General features: G+C 33.9%; 1 protein-coding gene across 1 annotated transcript in view; it reads right to left on the bottom strand.

Moving 5' to 3' along the window:
* LOC134253865 (uncharacterized) overlaps positions 1–26,507 on the bottom strand; it is a 58,874-nt gene that overhangs the window by 13,644 nt on the left and 18,723 nt on the right. Inside the window, exon 7 of the mRNA XM_062736451.1 lies at positions 263–745. Within this exon, the coding sequence (XP_062592435.1) occupies positions 263–745 (483 nt within the window). The remainder of the gene's footprint in view (positions 1–262; positions 746–26,507) is intronic.

The raw sequence follows: 26,507 nt of genomic DNA, 5'->3' as shown, positions 1-26,507 counted from the left end.
TTTCCTGCACCTAGGAAATTCTGTGATAATATTATTATCAAATGGCACGCCCGATTCTACTTTCTTCCGTCAGATATCCGACGAACAAGAAATTAAATCTGCGTGACCTTATGCACGTGTTATTGTTTAAATGTTAAGATATGTATGATAATTAAAGTTAAGATAATTAATCACAATAATACATTCAAAATAATTTCAATAACACTAACATGTTTTGACAAATATTTAAGAAAAATATTAATTTTAAAGAAATTATACTTACAACGTTCACTGATCCTGTTATGAAACGTCATATCAGACAACGTACGGTGTGTGATAATGTCCAGCTGTAGTTTGTCTATGAAGAGGTCGTACATCTTCTCAGGACTGTCCGGTACATACAGACATCTCTCTCCCTCACGCCTTTCATAATGCCACGAACGGCAGTATTCTGATATCACGTCACGTGACGCCGTGGTCAGGAAAAACTCCAGATCACTATCCTCCACCAGACACTCCGTAACAAAGGCGTACATTACGTCATGTCGGATGTCGTCTGATACAAATGTTATCACACCGTCACGTGTTTCTGTGATTCCGTAAGGAAGATTTACCACGTCGTCATCAGTAATGTCACGGAAATATCTCAGTCTGATTTCATCCCTTTTGTTTTTGTGGGATTGTTCATTGAGATTCTGATATTTCTCAAACATAAGTAAACTATACAATGAACTCCTGACTTCTGGCATATAGTTATGGTATTTACCTGAAATGAAAACAAAGACTTTTTGAATGATAATCAGATTTTTTATCCACAGGCGCTTGGCGTCTTAAACTGTTCTTTTCATCAATAAAAAGTCCCCCATACTATAATAATAACATAGTTCGTCATGGTCACCATTTGATTTTTTTTCAGTTAAGCGACTTTGCCTTGATTTTTCCTCTATAATGTGTTGAAAATTAAGGACGGTCCCTACTTTTACTGATCTGGTTTTAATTTTTCACATCAATATAAAATTCTGATTATCGTTTATCTATTGACAAAATTTATTTGGATGATTTAAAATAATATAGCAAGTGTGTATTTGTTTATTATAATGTCATTGAGTAAACAAAGCATTTAAGAATGTTTTTTATGGAATTTTTTAAAATTTGCACTTTGTCCATAGGAACTAAGTACATAAACAGATACAAAATTCTTAATTGCATTCATGGACATAAAGCTTTTAACTTTTTTTTAAACAAACTTACTTGAGATATATTTTTATTGATTTTAAAGCCTATATCATCTTTTAAAATTTTGCTTTTTAAAAACATTTTGCAAAGAATGTTTGAAAAACTGATATTCCAAATTTGGGGGTATACATTTTGTACGTGTTCAAAAGGCTGTATTGTTAAAGAAGTAAAGCAACGAAGGTGCATAATCGGCCTATTCTTTTTAGGAAAATTTAACTGAAGTTAACCAGAAAAATAACGGTATAAATATCATCTTCTTGTATCGAACTTCAAATGTTTACGTCACATTCTTAATTTGATGATGTCACATTTGTACAATAAATGTCTTATCATGTGCACACTTCGCTAATTTTTAGCATAATTTAATGTTTTTACATCCTTCATTCAAAATTTGACCCTGGCAACACCCTACAAACAAAATGAAATTTATGTCATTTAAAAGAGGATATAAAAATCAATACACGAGGCATATTTTTATTTTGTTTGTCGGGTGTGGCCACATCGAAAACTTAACTTTTCCTTCCATGCGAAACAGCTGAAAACGGATCACCAAAACGGATGTTCGGTCTCATTTTAATATTAACGTGATCAAAGATGCTGATTTATTCTGCTTTTTATTAGAAAAAGTTATCAAAATGCAATTATCTTATTCAAAATACTTGATTTTGTGTAATGAGAAAAGAAAATAGAAAACGAAAACCACATGCTAAACAAAATATTAAGTCTACAGCATGCAGTAATGTAGAATTTTTTTGTACCCTCGGTTCTGACCACAGATTTTCACTTGACATAGCTGATCTACATTAAATTCATCGATCATGATAAAATATTTTAAATATAATCTGTCCTTTGTGTGAATTTGAGTTCAAACTCGATCCGGTTCCGACAAAACCCTCCTTGTCGCCATGGTAACAATGTAATTAAAGGAAAATAACTCGTGAAATCCATATAATATAGATCGAAAGCCTACGTCAATCTAAACCAAAAGCCTACTAAGAATTAACATGCATTCTCTGTAAGCACCAAAAAATTGACTATAGGGCTTGGAAACGACATATCTCCGATTTTGATGAAATTTGCACCACAGGTGCACCTTGGTACAAAACCAGCAAATATGGTGTAAGACGTTTCCCAGGTGCACCCGGTTGCCATGGAGACGGATCCATTGAATTTGGCCATTTTCGGCCATTTTTGACCAAACAAAAACATGAAAATTGAGGAAATATGAATCCATTTTTATCTTTGTGTAGTGAACTCAAATATAAATCTTTGTATCATAAGAAATCATCAACTGTAAAAGAATATAGGGCATATAACCAGTTATTCCAGAATTGACCCCACTCTTAGAAAACGGCTCTGCAAAATAGCATAGTTTCTCAAAATGTGAAAAATGGAAAATTGGCATTTTTTGAGAAATTTAAGGTTAAATAAAAAAAATTGTCTACGGAAATTTTTCAAATCTTATGCGTGTCGTCAAACGTCAGTATTAGTAGTGTCCCCTCATGAAAAAATTGGAGTGGGATCTCAATGCTATTTTTAGTAACATGTATCTAAAAATAGACATATTTCAGAAAAATCCAAAAAATGAAATTTAGGCAGAGTTTAAGATGCCATTGCTAGGTAATTATGAAATAAACTGTAAAAGTCAATATGCTAATGTCAGAGACTGGACACCAATAACTACCATGCATATTATTTTCAGGGATTTCCGTTTTCTATTTATAGCTTCAAATGCCTAAATATAGACATGTCTCATAAAATGATGAAAAATGTCAATTTTCCATCATTTTGAAGCTCCACTGAATCATAAATAATAAAAATATGGATCTCTCCAATATTTCATCAATAAGAACAAGGAATAGTATAATATCTCACAAATTATTGAGGACAGGCTCTCATCTCAATAAATAGTACAAATGTCTAAAAATAGACACATATGAAATTAACTGTTTAATGTTTATTTTCCACCATTTCTCAAATTAGAGATGGGAAATTTACCGACTTACTGTCATTAAATGTAACTGATATTATGTGACTGACAGGAACAAAAGAACATTCAATGGAATGCAGCATGATACGCAGAGGTTTCCATTTCTATTTATAGTAACACATGTTTATAAATAGACGTAATGCGAAATATCGGGAAAATGTCGTTTTTTGTACTTTTTTCTAAAACTTTGGATGAATAATTGCTGACTATCTGTTTTAAACTGCTACTGGCATATGGTGACCAACAAGTAAAAGAAAGTCTTATATCAAATACAAAATGAGAAGCAGTGGTTTCCATTTCTATTTATAGTAACACATGTTTAAAAATAGACGAACTGCAAAATATCGGAATAATTTTTTTTCTCACATTTTGGATGAACAATTGCAGACTATATGTTTTTAACTGCTATTGGAATATGGTGACCAACAAGTAAAAGAAAGCATATACGAAATACAGAATGAGAAGCAGAGGTTTCCATTTCTATTTATAGTAACACATGTTTGAAAATAGACGTGATGCAAAATATCGGAAAAAATGTCATTTTTTGTACTCTTTTCTTACATTTTGGATGAATAATTGCTGACTATCTGTTTTTAACTGCCATTTGCATATAGTGACCAACAAGTAAAAGAAAGCATTATATCAAAAAACAGAATGTGAAGCAGAAGTTTCCATTTCTAATTAGAGTAACATGTGTTTAAAAATAGACGTACTGTAAACTATCGGAAAAATGTCATTTTTGTACTTTTTTCTAAAATTTTGGATGTATAATTGCTGACTATCTGTATTTAATTGCTATTGGCATATGGTGACTAACAAGTAAAAGAAAGCCTTATATCAAATACAGAATGAGAAGCAGAGGTTTCCATTTCTATGCGACTACACTGCAACATGCCTGCTTAAAAGGGGGAGGGTTAAATCTACTCCCAAATATTTATTACCTATATGATGTCTATCTTTGACACCCCCCCCCCCCGGTTCCAACAACTGCATGTATGTTTATACGTAAAATAATTTTATAGAAACCAAAACAACACATATTTTTAAATGCTTTAGTTAAAGTCTAGAGAAATATGCATGTATAGAGAGAGAGAGAAATCGAAAGTAAGCCAACTCAAAACATTTGGGCAAATTTCGGATTACTTTCGAACAAATTCTGGTAAGGCATGCATGGAGCAAAGGGGATCTGGATCCCAGGAATATTCAACTTTATTATTACCCCCCCCCCCCCCAACGGAGTTTGGGAGTATATAGGAATCAGCTTGTCCGTCTGTCTATCTGTCCATCTGTCTGTGCAAAAGTGTCCGGTCCATATCTTCCTTAATGAGGAACATTAGAATCTACTACTCCACTCAAAGATTGCCCATGACCTTAGGGTGTGTCATGACCTTAACCCAAGGTCATTTGGGGAAGTTCAAGGTCACTAAAAAAATTTAATTCGTGTCCGGTCCACATCCTTCTTACAGATAAACTTGGCATGTTCTTATTTCACACAAAGATTTCTCATGACCTAAGATTGTGTCATAACCTTGACCCAAGGTCATTTAGGGAAGTTCAAGGTCACTGAAAAAAGTTTCATAATTCGTGTCCAGTCCATATCTTTATTATGGATAAACTTGGTAGTTTCTCATTTCACACAAAGACTGCCCATGCAATGAGTGTGTCATTACTTTGGGCCAAGGACATTTGTGGAAGTTCAAGGTCACTGGAAGAAATATTTCATAATTTGTGTCCGGTCCATATCTTTTTTATGGATTAACTTGGTATGTTCTTATTTCACACAAATATTGCCCATGACCTAAGATTGTGTCATGACCTTGAGTCAAGGTCATTTTGGGAAGTTCAAGGTCATTGCAAGAAAATTTCATAATTTGTGTCAGCTCCATATGTTTCTTATGGATGAACTTGGTAGGTTCTTATTTCACACAAAGATTGCTCATGACCTAAGAGTGTGTCATGACCTTGACGCAAAATCATTTGGGGAAGTTTCAAAGCCACTTGAAGAAATTTTTTTATTATTTTTGCCCATGCAATAAGAGTGTGTCATGACTTTGGGCCAAGGATATTTTTGGAAGTTCAAGGTCACTGGAAGAAATATTTCATAATTTGTGTCTGGTCCATATCTTTTTTATGGATTAACTTGGTATGTTCTTATTTCAACACAAATATTGCCCATGACCTAAGATTGTGTCATAACCTTGAGCCAAGGTCCTTAAGGGAAGTTCAAGGTCACTAAAAAAATTCATAATTCGTGTCCAGTCCAAATCTTTCTTATGGATAAACTTGGTATGTTCTCATTCCACACAAAGACTGCCCATGACTTAAGGGTGTGTCATGACCATGAACCAAGGTCATTTTGGGAAGTTCAAGGTCATTGCAGGAAAATTTCATAATTTGTGTCCGCTCCATATCTTTCTTATGGATGAACTTGGTAGGTTCTTATTTCACACAAAGATTGCTCATGACCTAAGAGTGTGTCATGACCTTGACGCAAAATCATTTGGGGAAGTTCAAAGCCACTTGAAGAAATTTTTTTTTATTCTTTGTGTCTGGTCCATATCTTTTTTAAGGCTAAACCTCAATCTACTACTTCACACAAACCTTGCTTATTATCTGATTTTCTGTCATGACTTTGATCCAAGGTCATTAATGCAAGGCCAAGGTCACTGACAGAAAATGTTCGTAACTCGTGTCTGGTCCGTATATTTAGTATGTTTTTTTTTTATAAGGATGAACCTTCGTTTCATTTATGAAAATATTATGAGAAATTACATTTGCATTAAAAATGTTTTAGCATTTCACTTTTCTCTTAGATCTATTAAATATTCATGATTTAACACCTCTGAGAAACCCAGCAGGGGTATTTAGTCCCGTTTGGACACTTCTAGTTTAAACTGACATAGTGATTTGAGCCACCGCCTCCTAGGGAAATTTTCTGGATGCACCTAACAAAAAAAAAATTCAATCGGGCTCGGGCTGTCGACCTGAATATAAACGATAATGCTTAATTCATTAAGAAAATCGCTGTCATTTGAGTGGTTTATGCAGGGAGAACATGCTTTTGTGATACATGTATTGGAATGAGGTGGACGCGTTGGCGCACCGAATACAATTAGCCATGTCAGTTACAGCTAATGAAAGTTTGACCGCAAATTTCATATCCCTAATTTGAGAAAAACGAACGATTCTTTATTTTTCTGACTATTTATCAATATGTGTTATTATAGGCAGAAATGTAAAAATTCCCTTAAATTTTATTATTCTTATACACTTTAGCTAAAGCTTTTTCATACTCGTTAGTCATATTCTGTCAATAACAAATAAAAACTGTGTGTCTGCACTTTGACCATCCCTGGTGTTAGGAAAAAAAGTGCGAAAGTCTACATTTTCTCAAGAATTTGCAGCATGTCTATTTTCAAACATGCGTTACTATAAATAGAAACAGAAACCTCTGCTTCTCATTCTATATTTCATATATGCTTTCTTTTACTTGTTGGTCATTGAATGCCAATAGCAGTTAAAAACATATTATCTGCAATTGCTTATCCAAAATGTGAGAAAACAGTAGAAAAAAACTACATTTTCCAGATAATTTACAATATGTCTATTTTCAAACACATGTTACTATAAATAGAAATGGAAACCTCTGCTTCCCATTCTGTTTTTCTGATATAATTCTTTCTTTTACTTGTTGGTCACTATATGCCAATAGCAGTTAAAAACAGATAGTCAGCAATTATTCATCCAAAATGTAAGAAAAGAGTACAAAAAAATGACATTTTTCCGATATTTTGCATCACGTCTATTTTCAAACATGTGTTACTATAAATAGAAATGGAAACCTCTGCTTCTCATTCTGTATTTCGTATATGCTTTCTTTTACTTGTTGGTCACCATATTCCAATAGCAGTTAAAAACATATAGTCTGCAATTGTTCATCCAAAATGTGAGAAAAAAGTATAAAAAACGACAATTTACCAATATTTTGCAGTTCGTCTATTTTTAAACATGTGTTACTATTAATAGAAATGGAAACCTCTGCTTATCATGCTGCATTCCATTGAATGTTCTTTTGTTCCTGTCAGTCACATAATATCAGTTACATTTAATGACAGTAAGTCGGTAAATTTCCCATCTCTAATTTGAGAAATGGTGGAAAATCAACATTAAACAGTTAATTTCATATGTGTCTATTTTTAGACATTTGTACTATTTATTGAGATGAGAGCCTGTCCTCAATAATTTGTGAGATATTATACTATTCCTTGTTCTTATTGATGAAATATTGGAGAGATCCATATTTTTATTATTTATGATTCAGTGGAGCTTCAAAATGATGGAAAATTGACATTTTTCATCATTTTATGAGACATGTCTATATTTAGGCATTTGAAGCTATAAATAGAAAACGGAAATCCCTGAAAATAATATGCATGGTAGTTATTGGTGTCCAGTCTCTGACATTAGCATATTGACTTTTACAGTTTATTTCATAATTACCTAGCAATGGCATCTTAAACTCTGCCTAAATTTCATTTTTTGGATTTTTCTGAAATATGTCTATTTTTAGATACATGTTACTAAAAATAGCATTGAGATCCCACTCCAATTTTTTCATGAGGGGACACTACTAATACTGACGTTTGACGACACGCATATGATTTGAAAAATTTCCGTAGACAATTTTTTTTATTTAACCTTAAATTTCTCAAAAAATGCCAATTTTCCATTTTTCACATTTTGAGAAACTATGCTATTTTGCAGAGCCGTTTTCTAAGAGTGGGGTCAATTCTGGAATAACTGGTTATATGCCCTATATTCTTTTACAGTTGATGATTTCTTATGATACAAAGATTTATATTTGAGTTCACTACACAAAGATAAAAATGGATTCATATTTCCTCAATTTTCATGTTTTTGTTTGGTCAAAAATGGCCGAAAATGGCCAAATTCAATGGATCCGTCTCCATGGCAACCGGGTGCACCTGGGAAACTTCTTACACCATATTTGCTGGTTTTGTACCAAGGTGCACCTGTGGTGCAAATTTCATCAAAATCGGAGATATGTCATTTCCAAGATTTTTTGGTGCTTACAGAGAATGCATGTTAATTACTATCTGCACCTTGAAATTAATCATTTAATATCTTTATTGATTTTTATTATTTAGAGCCTAGACTTTAGGATACATGTTATGCATGGCAATTGTGAAAATGGAATGGGGTGGGGGAAATTTGCTGATGTACAATATACTACAGAAAACATGCTACCACAATAAAAACACTTAATATATTTTTTTGCTAGTCAAGGAATTGTTGGTACAGGATAGTGCCCTAAACCAGAAATTCATATACAGATACCCCCTCCCCTCAAATTAAAATTTATTCCTACCTACCGCCTAGAGTGGTGGGTGGAGGCATTAGATTGAAACAGTTCTTTATCAAAGCATCAACTCGACAAAGACTGAAATAACCTTACCCCCCATCCCTCCTTACGAGAATTCTGATTTTTTTTCTGCAAAGGCCGCAACACGAATTTGCCGCATACTTACACCATATGAAGGATTTTATTGTTTGATTAAATAAAGAATCTCCAGTTATTTATTTAAGCGTACAGGCTCAGCTCACTTTATTCACATGCCGTTCACCAATGCATAGGGCTCATAAAGCGAACAGAAGGAAAAGAATTGTGCATTAAATGAAACATGCTGTCTAAAAGGAAATTCGTTTTGTACTATAAAAGTGCTTTAGTAGCATGTTTCTGTATAATGTAGAATGTTATAGTCGAATTGTTACACTGTTCAGCTAAATATGCAATTTTTTTCAACCTTAACGGATACAACCGTTTCCCTAAATTACTTGAACTATACATGCCACCACTTTCGGGCTATTAAACTGAAATCTAATTTTAAAAATCTTGTCTAAGTCTAAAAATATCACTTCAAATTCAGTCTACTGCTACCGATTTCATAAGACTTAGAAAAAGGAGGCCAAAATTAGATGATGTTATGTAAATTGGATTTCCCTCTACTTAAATTTCATTGGTAAAATGGAATATGACGTTTCGAGGGAAAAATCATGCCAAGAAAGCGAGAAACTTTTTCGATATAAATGCATAGCGGGCGAGAAAAACACTGATCTGCAATAATTATTTGAAAGATTTTTTTATGCGCCCGGATCGATTGTTTTTGTCCTGTCTGTTTGTCTGTTTATCTGCTTAACCCTCTATTTTCAACGTTAACCTTCGCAATAACTTTTGAACCATGAGTGATAGATACTTCATATTTGATAATGCCTAATTATCAAGTCAAAGCATTTAATCTTATTAAATATCAAAGGTGCAAGGACACCGATTGGAAGTTTATATTTTCTGTATAATATCATGGTCTATATACTGTAGAAGTACTTTTTTCCGCGTGGTATTAATTTATGCCATATGTACGCGGTCACAAATTTTCCGCGGAAATATGTCCACGCGTTCTTAATATAAATGTAAGGCCTATAGTGACAGTCTAGAAAATCCGCGTAATTTTCTACACGCGGATTAAACAGAAATAAAGATTCCGCGGAATTATGACCCCGTGGAAAAAAGTACATCTACAGTATTTTAATTGCATTTCACACTAAAATATACTAAAAAATTTATTTCATCTTATTGTTATTGAAATCTCAAATTTTTGGATGGGTTTGATTGACACATCCTTAACAAACTTTACTTTTATTCTTTAAATTTGTTTGTTTTTGTAACATTGTACTTATGACTCTGTTATTTATTTTTCAGTTTCTTACTAATCTACAATTAATAATGAAACCACCTTAGTTCATCACTAAAAAGGCATTACGACCATGTTGTATGGTTTGAACGATATAAAATGATTGATGATAGAAAGCAAGGAACCATACAGTGGCGGATCCAGGGGGGGGGGGAAGAGGTACGGGTGTTGCACCCCCCTTTGGATTTGCAAAAAAAAAGAGAGTGTAGGAAGAAACTCCCAAATTTTTGCTTTGTTTTTACTATAGAAAATGTTCTGTGAAAGGTCAGTGTTGTATTATATATAAATATTCATAAATATTATGGATTCTGTTGAAAATTACGCCAGACGATGGGCCAGATATGAAAAAGAAGACATTGACACCTTGTCAGAATGGATTAAATGTATCAGATCCATGTTAAAGTCACGTATTAAAAGATTGAGGGGCAAAATGAAAACCATCTATCCTTCTGTGTTCAATAAACCAGAAGTGAAAAAAGAATTAGATAGATTACACGATCAGTACGTATTGGTTCCTGCCGACAATGCAGGTAACAACATTGTCTTCGTTTGTAAGGCTCATTATATAAATTGCATTCTAGAAGAACTTGGATTTAATTCTATAAGTGGTATTCCTACTTATACTCATACTTCTCTTTCTAAGGAAGAAATTCTTCAAAATCACCTGTCAGTTTTGAATACTTTTAATATTCCACAGAGCCAAAATGAATGTGAACTACCTTATATATATTGGATTCCGAAACTTCATAAGAATCCTTACAAACAAAGATACATTGCACGTTCCAGTAAATGTTCAACCAAGCCTCTTTCGTTACTTCTCACTAAAATATTGACAGTAGTGAAAGAAAAACTTCAAGAGTACTGTACAACTATATATTCAAGAAGTGGTGTAAATCAGATGTGGATACTTAAAAATTCTAAAGAACTTTTGGACAATTTGAAATCACAAAACTTTACAAAAATCAACAGCTTAAAAACTTACGACTTTTCAACTTTATTCACAACAATTCCCCACGACAAATTAAAATCCAGGCTTTTTGATATCATTGACAGCTGCTTCTTCAACAAAAATGGAACTCGTAAATTTACTTACCTCGTCATTGGTCATTTGAAAAATTATTTTGTTAAAACAGATTCTGATTGCACACATAAGTACTCTGAAGTTGACATCAAGAAGATGCTTGAGTTTCTGATTGACAATATCTATGTGGTTTTTGGAGACCAGGTACTCCAACAATCTATTGGAATTCCCATGGGTACAAATTGCGCTCCGTTATTAGCAGACTTATTTTTATATTCATATGAAGCAGAATTTATGCAAAATCTTATGCGTGAAAAGAAGAAAACACTTGCTGTGGCCTTCAACTCGACATTTAGATATATCGACGACGTATTGTCAATTAATAATGATAATTTCCATTCCTACGTCGACACGATATATCCTGGTGAGCTTGAGATAAAAGATACCACAGAGTCCGACACTTCTGCTTCATACTTGGATATTTTACTTGAAAAAGACGCTAATGGTAATCTAACAACCAAGCTATATGATAAACGTGATGACTTTAACTTTTCTATCGTCAACTTCCCTTACTTATGCAGCAATATACCTTCATCACCTGCATACGGAGTATATATATCTCAGTTGATTCGATACGCAAGAGCATGCTCTACGTATGAACAATTTCTTAAACGAGGTAAATTATTGACAAGCAAGTTGATGAAACAAGAATATCAACAGTCTCGTTTAAAGTCATCATTTCGTAAATTCTATGGTCGATACAATGACTTTGTCAGCAAATACAATTTATCATTGAATGAAATGCTGACTGACGTTTTTCATACCAATTGTTAGTCCATTATTTATACACTGAATTGACGACGGATTTTTTCCGTTATTTCCTGATTATGACAACGAGCACACGGCGGGTGTGACCGGTCAGCAGGGGATGCTCACTCCTCCATGGCACCTGATCCCACCTCTGATGTTTCGGAGGTCCGTGTTTGCTCTGCTCTTATTTTGTATATTGTTTAATGGACGTTGAGATTGAATACTGTTCGTTATTTCCATATCCTTCATATAAAGAAATTTTACCTGCTTGTGAAAACAAAATGAAATCCTACTCCTTTTACCAAATAGGATGTCCGAGTTTGGAAAGAAGAAAGTACGGTATGCGCAAAAATCCGCCCTGTCCCAAATTCTAATTAAATTGTTCTTGAAAGATGTCTAGAGTGACCACTTCCTAAATCATTTTAATTTTTGTTATTATCTCAAACCATTTCTCCTAGAGAGCTCTTTAAATATAGGGTGTTTTCGTAAGAAAATAACGCTATGACGTGATGACGTCAACTTGACGTTATCGGATTTCAATGTTTTAATCCCGATGCAGCGCAAAAAAAATGAACTCAAAAAACAAGCTACAAGTTACTCTTCTGTTCCCTTTGTGAGCTATTCTTAAAATGTAGACCGCGTTTAATATTTGCTGAATTCAAAAATTAATTTTCTTTACTTGAAATACCGGTATTGTTGGTCATTGATTTTGCTACTTTTTCCGAGAAAACGATTCATCAAGAAAGGCGATGGAACATGATTTATAGCTTGAAGAATTTTATGATCACGAATAAATCTTAAACTTCTGAATGAACGATATATCTTTCTTTTATTCACGTTGTTTTGAGTGTGCGAGGGTGTGTGTGTATACAGTTTAAGTTTGTAAATAGAAAACAAACACGAGGATATAAATGAAATACAGGCACCAGTGGCGCATTTAAGGGGGGGCGCACCCGGCGCGCCCCCCTAAAATTGTCAAACTTAACGTAAATCACAGTTTCGTCTAGAAAATGTAAATATGTATACTTGGTACGCCTCATTTTTACACCACAAAATCTCTAGAATCCATGAGATTCCAGACCCCTTGCCTACATTTGGCACCCCCTCTAACTTGAATTGCTGGATAGGCGCCTGGGCACGTAGCATCGTTTTTGAAAGTGTGGGGGGAGGGGGGTAACCAGAGAATTTTTTTACTTACCCGAAAAAGTTGACAAGCAAAAAAAAAACAAACAAACAAACAAACAAACAAAAAAAAAACCGGAAAATTGAAAGTTGCCCAAACTCGAAAATCCTATTTTTTCGTGGGGGGGGGGGGAGGGCCAACTTTATGCCCCATCCTTTCAATGCACAATTACTATAGTAAAGGTAATGCTGGGGAGAAAAGTGGGGGGGGGAAGCCCCCCCCCCCCCCCCGTTGCTACGTCCCTGAAAAAATTGCATACGACATTGTTCGTGCATTATGGTTCTTAATAAGGACGCTATCTTAATTTGATTTTTGTTGATACATGCATATATTTATACCTAAGACAATTTTCAGTTTCGGCTTTTTTTTTATGCGAATACAAAAGTTCACATGAACTTATTTTTTTCAACATTACAAAAAAAGTGTGCAAAAACATTCAAAAGAGATACGATGTCTTTTTTGTAAATAATTTGCATTGAAAAGTCCCTTTCTGACAAGTCACGTGAAATCATTAATCCACCCTTTGGATTTTCAGCATTATTGAATCATGGTTAGTAACACCCCCTCCCCAAACACACACCCCGACCTCCCCTTTTTCTTGAATCACACGTAATGCACATTCTTTACTGCCATCATGTTCACTGAGAATATCTAACCTTAGTTTTTTTAACGATGTCTTTTGTTTAATTTTTATTTCAGATCCTTGTTATGCCCCGAAATTCTGGAACATAACCTTGCACAGTAGCTATCAGAATTTCGGAGCAAAAAAGAGATCTGATTTAAAAAATTCTCCAGAGGTTAAATATCGATATATCATTAATAATTATGCTCCATTGACATAACAATGCTTTAAAATTAAAATGTGGAATATAGATTCTTCAGAGTTATACTGGCACGTAGCAAGTTTTTCCCAACATTACGGCTTTTACTATTGAAAATGTTCATTGAAAGGCTGGGTCTCTCTCCCTTTCCCCCCCACCCCACCAGCTTTTACTACGGTAAAGTGATATAAGGGAAATATAGTACCTTATACCAAACAAATAGATATTGAAGAAGTCGGCACCTGAAAAAAGGTGGCCTATCTGAGCTAAAAATAAATACGAGATTGGGAGTTATTTATTAAGATGATATTCGGTATCTACGTTCAAATTAAATTTTTTCTCGAATTTAAACTTAAATATTCCCTAGTTTCTGTTGGTTAGATTGACTTCAAACTGTGTCAAATAATTTGAATGAATATGAATGAAATGAATATATAAGTTATTGTTTAAATCTCGGATATCTATGAAACGCAATTGATTTAATTGTGTAATTTACAGGAATTCCGATCTTTATATAAAGTATTCTTAAACGAATATACATGTACAAGTACTTTGTGAACATTGCATCTAAATCTAACTTTTTTCACAACACTCCTTTACAATGAATATACCTTTACAAGATGATGTGACACGGATTAATGAGAACTAAGTTTATTTAACTTTTATTTAACTTTATATTTCAAAGGGAACAGTATGTCTGAAATATGTTACAGCTCTTTTCCCCAGACACAAAACATTTAATAAAAATTGGAACTGATCAGGAGTGGCAATATATTTCACTAAGGCCGCCGTGCTGAGCATTTTACCGGTAAATATGACCCCCCCCCCCCTATTTTTATACAATAATTGCTTAAACAAACCCCCCTAATTCAAAATGCCCCCCCCCCTCCCCCAAAAAGTTTTGTGTTTCAATTTTCTTCTTAAAAAGTGACTTATATGTCGCTTCCCAAGTCCGTTATCATTTGACGTTTCAGGGATCCCTGACAGATAAATAATGACAGTCATTTTAGTTTATATAATTATGTGGCAATTTTAATTTACTAGAAAGGTGAAAATAGGCCTTTTTCTTTAATTCATCGTGTAGTATGTAAAACAAGAGGCCCATGGGCCACATCGCTCACCTGAGAAGCTTTGTCCATTCTGTTCTTTACCAGATTTCACCCTTGTTATACATAATGCATCCCCACCCTACCCCACTGATCATAATTTAGACATTTTCAGGGTTCTCCACATTTGAAAATTTAACCATGGAGGAAGCTGCGTGAAAACAAAATGTGACGAAAACACGAATGCGCGTTAGACTTCCTAATCTTCATTAATCAATGACTTGTTTTACAATTTGTAAACTTTACCATTGCAACACAAAACAATGGAATAACTAACTCTGTTAAAAGTTAAGAAAAAATATGAATTAAAATTGAAAAGGATTTATCCTGTATTTTACCTCACAAATGTATCAGAATTTGCCAAAAACTGTAGTAATCTTCCGAAGGAATTAAAAAAAAAAATGTTGATACATTACCCATGTTACCAGGGCAATATTATTCAGAAATTAATAATTGTAAGAATTGTTGTAGCCTGGTGTATGAAATGTTTTGTTAAATATGACTAAAACTGATGAATGGGAGTATTTTTTAAAATAAACACACAAAGGAACAATTGGATAAGTGTCCTTTTTTCTAAGAATTCTATTTTTCTAGATAATGCGTTTTTCGCCAAGTTTTGTTTACTTCTCCATGTGCCCCAGTGCTAAAAATAGCGCCACTCGACGTCTCATAACAACGGGAAGTAACTCTAAAAGTAAGACTCAGGTCCTTCACACATTTTATCGAAAACGATAATAAAGTTAAAGCTTAAAAACATGGCATGGGAAATTGATTAAATACAGAGGAATATGAATTTTTTTACAGAGTATTTTTGGGCTAATATCATCAAGATTGCCGACATTAAAAAAAAAACTAACCATTTAGTTACGACTGCCCTGGCTCGGATACCTGTGTATTACGAGACATCGTTACTATGTCTTTGAATTCTTGTAAATCTTTTAATTATTATGTAGTGAACTGAACAGTTAGAATTCAACAAAATAATGTGTAATACAAAAATACAGAGCCCCGTTAACAGTAGTTTATATAGTAGATAACTACTCAATACTGTTAAAACAGCTGGCCGACCGACCTTCAATTCATGAATTCTCACGCTTTAGGGCATATTCGCAGCTGATCGACCGTGGGTAATTAGCACTATTACCTGCCCCCCTGTGCTTGGGGGGCTTCACACCACGTTGTATAAACACAATTAACTACTCAGATAGTATATTGCAGGTGTCATGTCTGAAAATGCAAGTTTTAAATTCTAAAATTAAACAATGGCGGGCGAGGGTTTTAACCATGGCGCAGCAGATTTAACCATGGCGCACACAAATTTAACACATGGCGCACCTCCATGGTAAAACCCCTTGTGGAGAACCCTGCATTTTGAAATCTACACTACCCCATGATCCTTCCATGGGCACATATGTTTCAGCTTCTTTGGCCCAGTGGTTCTTGAGAAGAAGATTTTCAAAGATTTTTCCTATATACATGTAATTCTATGTAAAACTTTGATTCACTATAATGGCCCCGCCCTTCCCCTGGGGTCATGATTCCTACAATTTAGAATTTATACTACCCCAGAATGCTTCTACATAAGCTTCACTTTTTCTTGCCCAGTGGTTCTTGAGAAAATTTTTCAAAGATTTTTCCTATATATTTCTATATAAAACTTTGATTCCCCATTGTGGCCCCGCCCTTCCCCCGGGGGTCATGATTTGAACAATTTAGAATCTGCATTATACCAGGATGCTTTCATATAAGTTTCAGCTTTCCTGGCCCAGTGGTTCTTGAGAAGAAAATTTTCAAAGATTTTTCCTATATATTCCTATGTTAAACTTTGATTCCCCATTGTGGCCCTGCCCTTCCCCCGGGGGTCATGATTTGAAGAATTTAAAATCTACACTTTACCAGGATGCTTCCACATAAGTTTCAGCTTTTCTGGCCCAGTGGTTCTTGAGGAGAAGATTTTCAAAGATTTTACCTATATATTTCTATATAAAACTTTGATTCCCCATTGTGGCCCCGCCCTTCTCCCGGGGGTCATGATTTGAACAATTTAAAATCTACATTATACCAGGATGCTTCCACATAAGTTTCAGCTTTTCTGGCCCCATGGTTCTTGAGAAGAAGATTTTCAAAGATTTTACCTATATATTTCTATATAAAACTTTGTTTCCCCATTGTGGCCCCGCCCTTCCCACGGGGGTCATGATTTGAACAATTTAGAATCTACACTATACCAGGATGCTTCCACATAAGTTTCAGCTTTTCTGGCCCCATGGTTCTTGAGAAGAAGATTTTCAAAGATTTTACCTATATATTTCTATATAAAACTTTGTTTCCCCATTGTGGCCCCGCCCTTCCCCCGGGGGTCATGATTTGAACAATTTAAAATCTACACTTTACAAGGATGGTTCCACATAAGTCTCAGCTTTTCTGGCCCAGTGGTTCTTGAGAAGAAGATTTTCAAAGATTTTACCTATATATTTCTATATAAAACTTTGATTCCCCATTGTGGCCCCGCCCTTCCCACGGGGGTCATGATTTGAACAATTTAGAATCTACATTATACCAGGATGCTTCCACATAAGTTTCAGCTTTTCTGGCCCATTGGTTCTTGAGAAGAAGATTTTCAAAGATTTTACCTATATATTTCTATATAAAACTTTGATTCCCCATTGTGGCCCCGCCCTTCCCCCCGGGGTCATGATTTGAACAATTTAGAATCTACACTTTACCAGGATGCTTCCACATAAGTTTCAGCTTTTCTGGCCCAGTGGTTCTTGAGAAGAAGATTTTCAAAGATTTTTCCTATATATTTCTATGTTAAACTTCGATTCCCCATTGTGGCCCTGCCCTTCCCCCGGGGGTCATGATTTGAACAATTTAGAATCTACACTACCCCAGAATGCTTTCATATAAGTTTCAGCTTTACTGGCCCAGTGGTTCTTGAGAAGAAGATTTTTTAATGACCCCACCCTATTTTTGTCTTTTCTTGATTATCTCCCCTTGCGAGGGGATATGTCCCTACATTTTAACAATTTAAATTCCCCTTTACCCAAGAATGCTCTGTACCAAGTTTGGTCAAAATTGGCCCAGTGGTTCTTGAGAAGAAGTCGAAAATGTGAAAAGTTTACAGACGGACGGACAGACAGACGGACAGACACACATTTGGTTATATATTGGGTACATCAAGTCCAAGTCCTATTGGATACTGCTTATTGGATACAAAAAAGTGTACACACGAGAGAGCATTATTTGGGTAGCTACTGTTCAAATCTTATTGGATATTAATCCTCGTGTCCGTATTTTATTGGGTTTTTTCTTATTGTTTTTTTATTCATTTCAAATTTATTATATATTTAATATTTGCTGGTAAATTAAGACAAGACTGAAAACCTTTGGTTTTGAACCCATATTTTTGTCAATTTCTGTGATATAGCTCTTTTATTGTGACACCTAACTAATTTGTTCTTAGCAATAAGGATATACACCTGTATATTTCAAAATAACTAATATTAAAATATATGAATACCTAAGTGCAAAAAAAAAAACTGAATTGTGAAAACACAACTCAACACATCTCAGACTCTGTTCAACCTTTCTTGAATAACAAAATTAAGTATTTAAGGAGAAACCTTTTTGAGTCATGACCAATTAATAATAAGCAATTGCCCATTACATGTTGGACAGAATGAAGGTATCCAACAGGCATTGGACAGGTGTCCTATACCTGTTGGGTTGTATTTTGATGAACTACCCAAGAACAATTGAACATGTGTACATTGTCCAATTCTAATTGGGTTTCTTGAATCTCCTCATCAAAATACAACCCAACAGGTAATGGACACCTGTCCAACTCCTCTTGGATATCTACATCCCACCCAACAGGTAATGGACACTTGTCCAATTCTTCTTGGGTTTCTTGAATTGTTTCATCAGAATACCACCCAACAGGTAATGGACATCTGTCCAACTCCTCTTGGATATCTACATCCCACCCAACAGGCAATGGACACTTGTCTAATTCTTGGGTTTCTTGAATTGCATCATCAAAATACAACCCAACAGGTAATGGACACCTGTCCAACTCCTCTTGGATATCTACATCCCACCCAACAGGTAATGGACACTTGTCCAATTCTTCTTGGGTTTCTTGAATTGTTTCATCAGAATACCACCCAACAGGTAATGGACATCCGTCCAACTCCTCTTGGATATCTACATCACACCCAACAGGCAATGGACACTTGTCTAATTCTTGGGTTTCTTGAATCTCCTCATAAAATACAACCCAATACGTAATGGACACCTGTTCAACTCCTCTTGGATATCTACATCCCACCCAAGAGGTAATGGACACTTGTCCAATTCTTCTTGGGTTTCTTGAATTGTTTCATCAGAATACCACCCAACAGGTAATGGACATCCGTCCACCTCCTCTTGGATATCTATATCTCACCCAACAGTAAATGGACACTTGTCCAATTCTTCTTGGGTTTTTTGAATTGTTTCATCAGAATACCACCCAACAGGTAATGGACATCCGTCTCCGTCCAACTCCTCTTGGATATCTACATCCCACCCAACAGGCAATGGACACTTGTCTAATTCTTGGGTTTCTTGAGAATCCCCTCATTAGAATACTACCCAACATGTAATGGACACCTGTCCAATTCCTCTTGGATATCTTCATCCCTTCGATAGTATATAAACTAAAAGGTATTGGACATTCTTCTTGGGTTACTCAATTTTTTTTTTTCATAAGAAAGAAAACCCAATAGGTATTGGACATTGGTTCAACTCTTCTTGGATACTACATCCCAACATTAAAATAAAACCCAACAGGCGATGTTTACCTGTCCAATTCTTCTTGGGTTACTTATACCCTTCATTAAAATTGTCAAATTTGTCTTGGATATTTATACTCTTGCATTAGATTGCAAACCCAATAAGTATGACATTTACCTTCCCTAGTTGAATTCAAATTTATCTGCATAAGCATACATAAGTCCAAAACATATTTAATACTTTAATTCTAACATTCCACATCTCATTCAGTGTACACTTTACAAATGATATGAAATATATAAGCATTCTGTGCCTAAACTATTTGGCTTTTAAAAAATTTTATAACCATGTTTGCAAAATTGGAACTTGGAGCAAGTCATTACAGGTAGAGCAAGATGCTGAAAACCATATTGATAAATAGATCACACCCTTGATAAAATATTTGCCTTCAGTTGCTAAGATTGTGTTGTATTATATGGAAAATTTCTATAATCCTGTTTATTACAGATACATGTACAATGCATATTTTCCCTGTAATAATAAAAATACTTCTGAGATGTAAAAGAATGGATTAAATAGTCACCGATGTTAAAAGATATTACATGATCTCATTAATCTGGTTTGGAAATCACAAACTTAGTTTTGAAGCTGATAAAACAGTGTCGCACCAGAAAACTTAGTTACAAGTACAATGAATGAATTCGTTGTATCAAAACTTTAAAATAATTGATGCACTATGTCCAAATCTTTTCGACAAATTGGGATTAAGATATTCAATCAAATCATCACTGTTATAAGTCTTAAGAGTTAGAGAAAGGTCATTACATGCCCAAATTTTACATGTAAGACTTTGATCCTATATTTCAATAAATGTCAAAATGGTTTTATTTTTGTTTCTGTTCAATACTTTCTTCTTCAGGGTCTCTCATGGCCTATACTGTATGATACCTCCATTGACCCTGCTCTTTTATATTGCCATATGTTTATCCAGTAGCAGTGGTTATGCTCAGGCAATCTTTGAAATATTCCTCATTTCATGCATCTCCTTCTGTTCTGCCTCTGTCCATTTTATTCATTCTGCAATTAGATAAAGGCATTTCTTTGCCGTATAAAACATGTTTTTCTTGACTGCAGCAAGATCACCCTTTATGTTGATCAAACCCCACCAAGAAGTAGAAGTATATTTCTTATTCAGAAATATGTATTGATAAATAAAATGGAAGAAAACCTAAATTCTATCAACTCTTTTTAGACGGGGTCACGTGACCCCGTCTTTTAGTTTACTCTCAGAGGCCTAAAAATAGAAAACGGAAGCCGTGGTGATAACACATGAATTAAATCTACGCACACGAAAGAGTGCAGAAATTGTTTCGATCAAAACATAAACATTTTGTATCAAACTGAAGAAATTGATATGAACCTTTGTCTAACTCAACTAATAAAGTATTTTGATAATTTAAAACTGAAAATATTAACTGTAAATAACACTAGTAACACACAATTATTATGACTGTGTACGCATCATCCATTGTTTACTTCCGGAAAAGTTATTAGTTCATACCTGATGAAATTCGGAGCAGTTCAGAAAGGTTTCCATTATTAAAATTTCTACTTCAAATCAAATTAAATGAAAATTGTGAATGTATATTATTCATAGTTTTGTTTTTAGTATGTTAATGAAAAAATAAAGTTGTTATTAAAACTCGTAAAAAAAAAAATCACATTTGTGAAATCTAGCATGAAGATTATTTTGACCCCGTCTTTCAGTACTGTCTCAGTACTTTGATTTTCTTCTATGTCTAACTGCATCTTCATCCTACCCCCCCCCCCCATCTGCCATAATTCTATCAAAATAGAATCACCATTCAACACACAAAACGATGTTTCATATTAATTAGACAGTATATTAGTTTCTGATTGTTAAGAAGTAGATTTTAAAAAAAATTTTTACACCTATTCCTTGCAAATTTTAGACTTCTAATGTAATCACAAACATACTTAATGATAAAGCTTTCACATTAGTATTGTTTTTGCCCAATGGTTCTGCTAAAGAGGATTTAAAATTGACCCAAAACTTACTAACTGCTTTGAAATTATATTGACAGGGACAGAGACACACTTGAAACTCCATCCCCACTTCCTGGGGTATGCTTTGCACAAAATTTAATTAAAATTGACTAAGCTGGATAGAAGTTGAAAATATCAAAAATTACAGTCAAACAGATTATGAATAACTTTCAGCACATCAGACATGAAGTAGTGATCCTTAAATTAAATACACCTACAAGATGAAGCTGTTTTATTCCTTTGAAGTGATATCTAGTATTGTTTCTTTTCCTGTATGAAACCTCTATCAGAACAAAATGTTATACATGTATTAACATAACCTATGACCGTATAGTACCCCAGTATTTACTTTACAATTAATTAAGTTCTGGAACCAACCCTCAGATGCCCTTAAAACAAATGATTCTAAACTGGCAAAGGTAAAGGGCATCTGAAGAATTTAAAATAAAATGATAGTACAAACAAGCAAACAGTGTGCATGAAAATGTTGGCAAACACTAGAAAAAATACTAAGGGACTTTCTCAAACTTAACATGAATACTAAAGAGGTTTTATGTAGCTGTATTGCACATACCAAAAGCTTTTCTGTAGTTAAAGGTTGGTTGCCTAGTAGTTATTTAGTAGTTTTTCCCTCTATCTCTTCTAATTTAAGAAGCAAAAATGTCTCTAAAAATCTTATGGTTGGCATGAAGTATTCCTGTTCATTTTACTGATTACTTACAATTTCTGAGGGTCATCTTCTGATGAGTGTGTTCTCTGCAATGTTCACAACTGAAGTTCCTGTTTGACCTGTTACATATTGAAAATCCTCAATGAACATGATTATGGTTTTAATTTCCATTGTAATCATTGATTACTTTTATAAAAAAAATCTAAACCAATTTATTGTAACATAATACTTAGGAAAATATTTATGTAATATCAATGGAAAAAAGGAATCATTATCTCCAGTTATCCTAAAATCACAAGTAAGCATTAATCATATAAATTCACATACGTAAACCCATTAGCTTTTTGTGCTATTAAATCATAGTCATCGCTGTGCAATAAAGGAAATCAAGTACTAATCCACAGCTTTGTGGCAATAAAGTTACTATCCCCGAGTAAAAAGTGACAAGCCCAGATATAGAGGCAAAAATTAAAAAGTATACATTGAAAAAAAGTTCATCGTGAAAAAAGTCAGGGGCCCGTTTCATCAAAAGTCGTAAAGTTAAGCCTTAACATTGGCGTACTTCCGGGGATTACGCCAAAATTTAGTCGGGCGTAATTTGCGTTTCACCAATGGCGTAAGTCTAGTCGTAAAAGATGCGCTTAGTCACAGGACTAAGTCCTTGACAACGTTGCATTGCGCAGGCGCAAAAACATAAACATTGCCCAAAGCGTACAAACATGTATTAATTGTAGCACGTCAAAGTACAGAACAAGAAAACATTGATGTAACCATCAATTGTCGCCCGGGAAATATATAAAGTAAACAATGAAAATGAGTCTTGATCATCGAACCGCTTCGATATGCATATGTGTGAAAAGGCATGCGTCTAATTGATGGAGACGATAGTCGAACTTAAAGTCGGATAAAAATTATTAAAAAACGATACCATTTTAAACTTGATCAATTCCTCAAGTAAATGTTGGCTGTATAAAGTATAAATTCAAGTTAGACACACGCATCACCTATATTTAAAATGTATTATTTTTCAATTTTATAATATAAAACACGAACTGTGCAGAGAACGTTTTTATCCGAGAAGTAAAATTCGATGTTCTAAAAAAAAGGATCTGTCGTTTTTTCGATAGAAAATTATAAGCAACTATATATATTAAATATGAAAAACGTATATATTTTTACAGATTCACTTTATGGAAGTAATTATATTATGTATCACGTAATTTATAAACGGAAAGAACATGCTGATTAAAAGTATTTTCAATGTTTAGAAAACATTTAATTCTAAATAACTACTCCCACCCTAATCCCCATACACCAACACTTAAACTTATATGTATAGTGCAGCCCGGTCCTCCGGGCTGCAATAACACAAGTTATAGATAAATTACCGGTAATACTTGCACTAATTGAAACATGCATGGGTTTATAGTGTTATGTAAGAGACATGCATCTTTTAAGAAACCAATTTTAGTTTTTTAATATATTTAAATAATAAAAGTCTGATAAATTGAAAGGATGAAAAGGACAGTATATGTACTTGTATTTCGCCATACCCCCTCTTCCCGAAATTGATACAGGTTAATAACTTCGCCTTTGATAATAAATTTCATGATTCGATAAATACTGATTCTACTGACAAATACTAATAATTAAATTTGAGACAGAATAAGATTTAAAAATTCTAATAAGAAATGTATATGCAAGCAAGAATAATGAAAACAAAATGCAAACGGTTTACATATGAACACATTTTGAGTCAAGAAATAAATTTTACACGTTTACTACTATAGTACATGTAAGATAATCCTCTCTGTATTTATTAATTTTTTGTCAATTCAATTGATTCATAATTGTTCAGTTATAGAAAAAAATTCTTCACTATCTGCAGATTAAATGTGATGTACTGTTTTAAAAGTATGCAGAGAGAGAGAGAGAGAGAGAGAGAGAGAGAGAGAGAGAGAGAGAGAGGTTTGGAAAAATGACTACAAAGATATTCTTACAAAAATTCTCTGCTTGTGTGGTCTCTGTCTTTAAAATTTAGTTACAGCTACTCTTTACTTTGTTTTCATTAAAATGTAAGTAATGCAGGAAATCAAAAACATGTATATTTTCATCTTATATGTGCTTTATATGCGCTCAGATTATCTTATACTATGTAAGATTTGCTCTTTTAAACAAAATTATGATAGCTAAAGATGTCTTCTGCATCAATGTTTGTCTGAGAAAAAAAATGGGAATAATTCATTCTTGAACTTAACTGTGTAATTATCACCGTCTTACATCGATATTATAAAAGCAATAATTTATTACCACTTTCAAAAATTTCTTGACGTTGCGCACGATGTTGGTACTATAATATCTAACTCTTTATGTCGCAAAGAAATTGGCGGTTTCGCGATGTCATATTTACTTTGAATTAAAAACAAAATCATTTATTTTATCTAAAGTAATCAATAATTCTTAAAATTTTCTTTTAAATAATTTAAAATTATTTGAACTATGATGAGGCGTTACTCAGAGAAATTCCCGTGTCCACTGTTACATCAATTATTGTTCGCGCAACTAAAAGGTATGAAAAAATGCACTTACACGTCTCTGAATTAAATGAAACTTAGGGGGTACAATAAGATATATGCAGTCTTTAAGATATTGATAAGGTTTTAACATCATTTCATCAATTTCATGAATTTAGACTGGATCTACAGTGCGTAAGTAAAATGTCTTACAGAAAAAAAAAATCGTTTCCTTACACTGACATTAGCCGAAATGGAGATGTACCAGACATAAATCCGAGACAAATATTAATTTTGATGAATAATCTTTCAGTACATATATTTCTAAGATTACCGGTAATTGAGTTGATACATTTTATATTACTTTTCCAACGTAAATATTAGGAAGGCTTTCTTAAGTGTAGCCATTTTGTTATGCACGCACGAGTCACTGTATTGTTACTAAATATGTCTATGAGACCCCAACCCCCTCCCTGGGTTGGGGTCTATGATTCGCCGGGAAAATCACTTGTCCCAGATACCTAGGAAAATAATTACTTTTGTCCTTAACTAAGTAATCTGTACATTCAATGTTAATTAATCTGCAAATTCGAGAGATTCTGAACCCTCTCTCCGACCCCCTCTGGATCCACGAGAAGTAAATAAGAAATGGGCTCTTCAAACACGACAAAAGCTATTTGGTTTTAAGATGGGTTATTTTTTTTTGAATTTTTTTCTTAAATGTAGAAAATTACATGAAAGATGATAACTATGCTTTTGAAACTTTTTTTTTTTTTTTTTTTTTTTTTGTAATTTTTGTTTTTCAGAAAATATGCTGTTGGAAAATATTTTTCAAAATAGACAATTTTAATGGGTCTCTTTTTAGTAAATGAAAAAGAAACTAGAGGTACCGTAAGCAATGAGTTCAATAAAAGATATCCCCCCGCCTTCCATATAAATATAATGGCAGTGTCCATGTTTTGCTGTGGGAAACCCAAAATATGTTGCGGATCAAAAAGTACAATAAGGCACAATGGCAATATATAATAAAGATTCTGTGAAAATTTCACCAAATTTCAATCAGTGATATGAAAGGAGTTGCGGATAGAGATGGGTACCCCCAAAGCGTAACAGATGGACGGACGGACATCCCGATTACTAAATAGTATATACATGTACATATACATGTACCGTCAAGCAGGGTGTAGAAATACAGTTATATATGTAAATTGATTTACAATACCTTAGACATACAATACCACAATCAAATGTGTATGAATGCATTGTCAAAACGTAAGAAATCTCTAATAAGACAATCTTTTCTTCTCAGCAGAAATTTATCAAAATATTATTTGAGTACGTTATTACTCAAATCAACTACGTCCCCAAGTAGTTGTAACAACACCCCCCCCCCTCCTCCTCTTCATAATATGTATAATTAAATAATGCATTGTTTGTATTTTAAATTCTTCTTAGAACCTTACTTTTTCTTTAGAACTCGCTAAAATTAATAAAAAGGCCTTATTTTAACTTTACGCCCTAACTTACGCCTACCCATAAGTAGACGTAAAATTTTGGCCTAA

Source organism: Saccostrea cucullata, unplaced genomic scaffold (assembly GCF_032062105.1).
Source record: "Saccostrea cucullata isolate Sc308-1 unplaced genomic scaffold, CSIRO_AGI_Scuc_v1 ctg1846, whole genome shotgun sequence".
Taxonomy (NCBI): Eukaryota; Metazoa; Mollusca; class Bivalvia; order Ostreida; family Ostreidae; genus Saccostrea; species Saccostrea cuccullata.
Note: the sequence above shows the minus strand (reverse complement) of the source record. Positions and strands in the feature narration are given on the sequence as shown.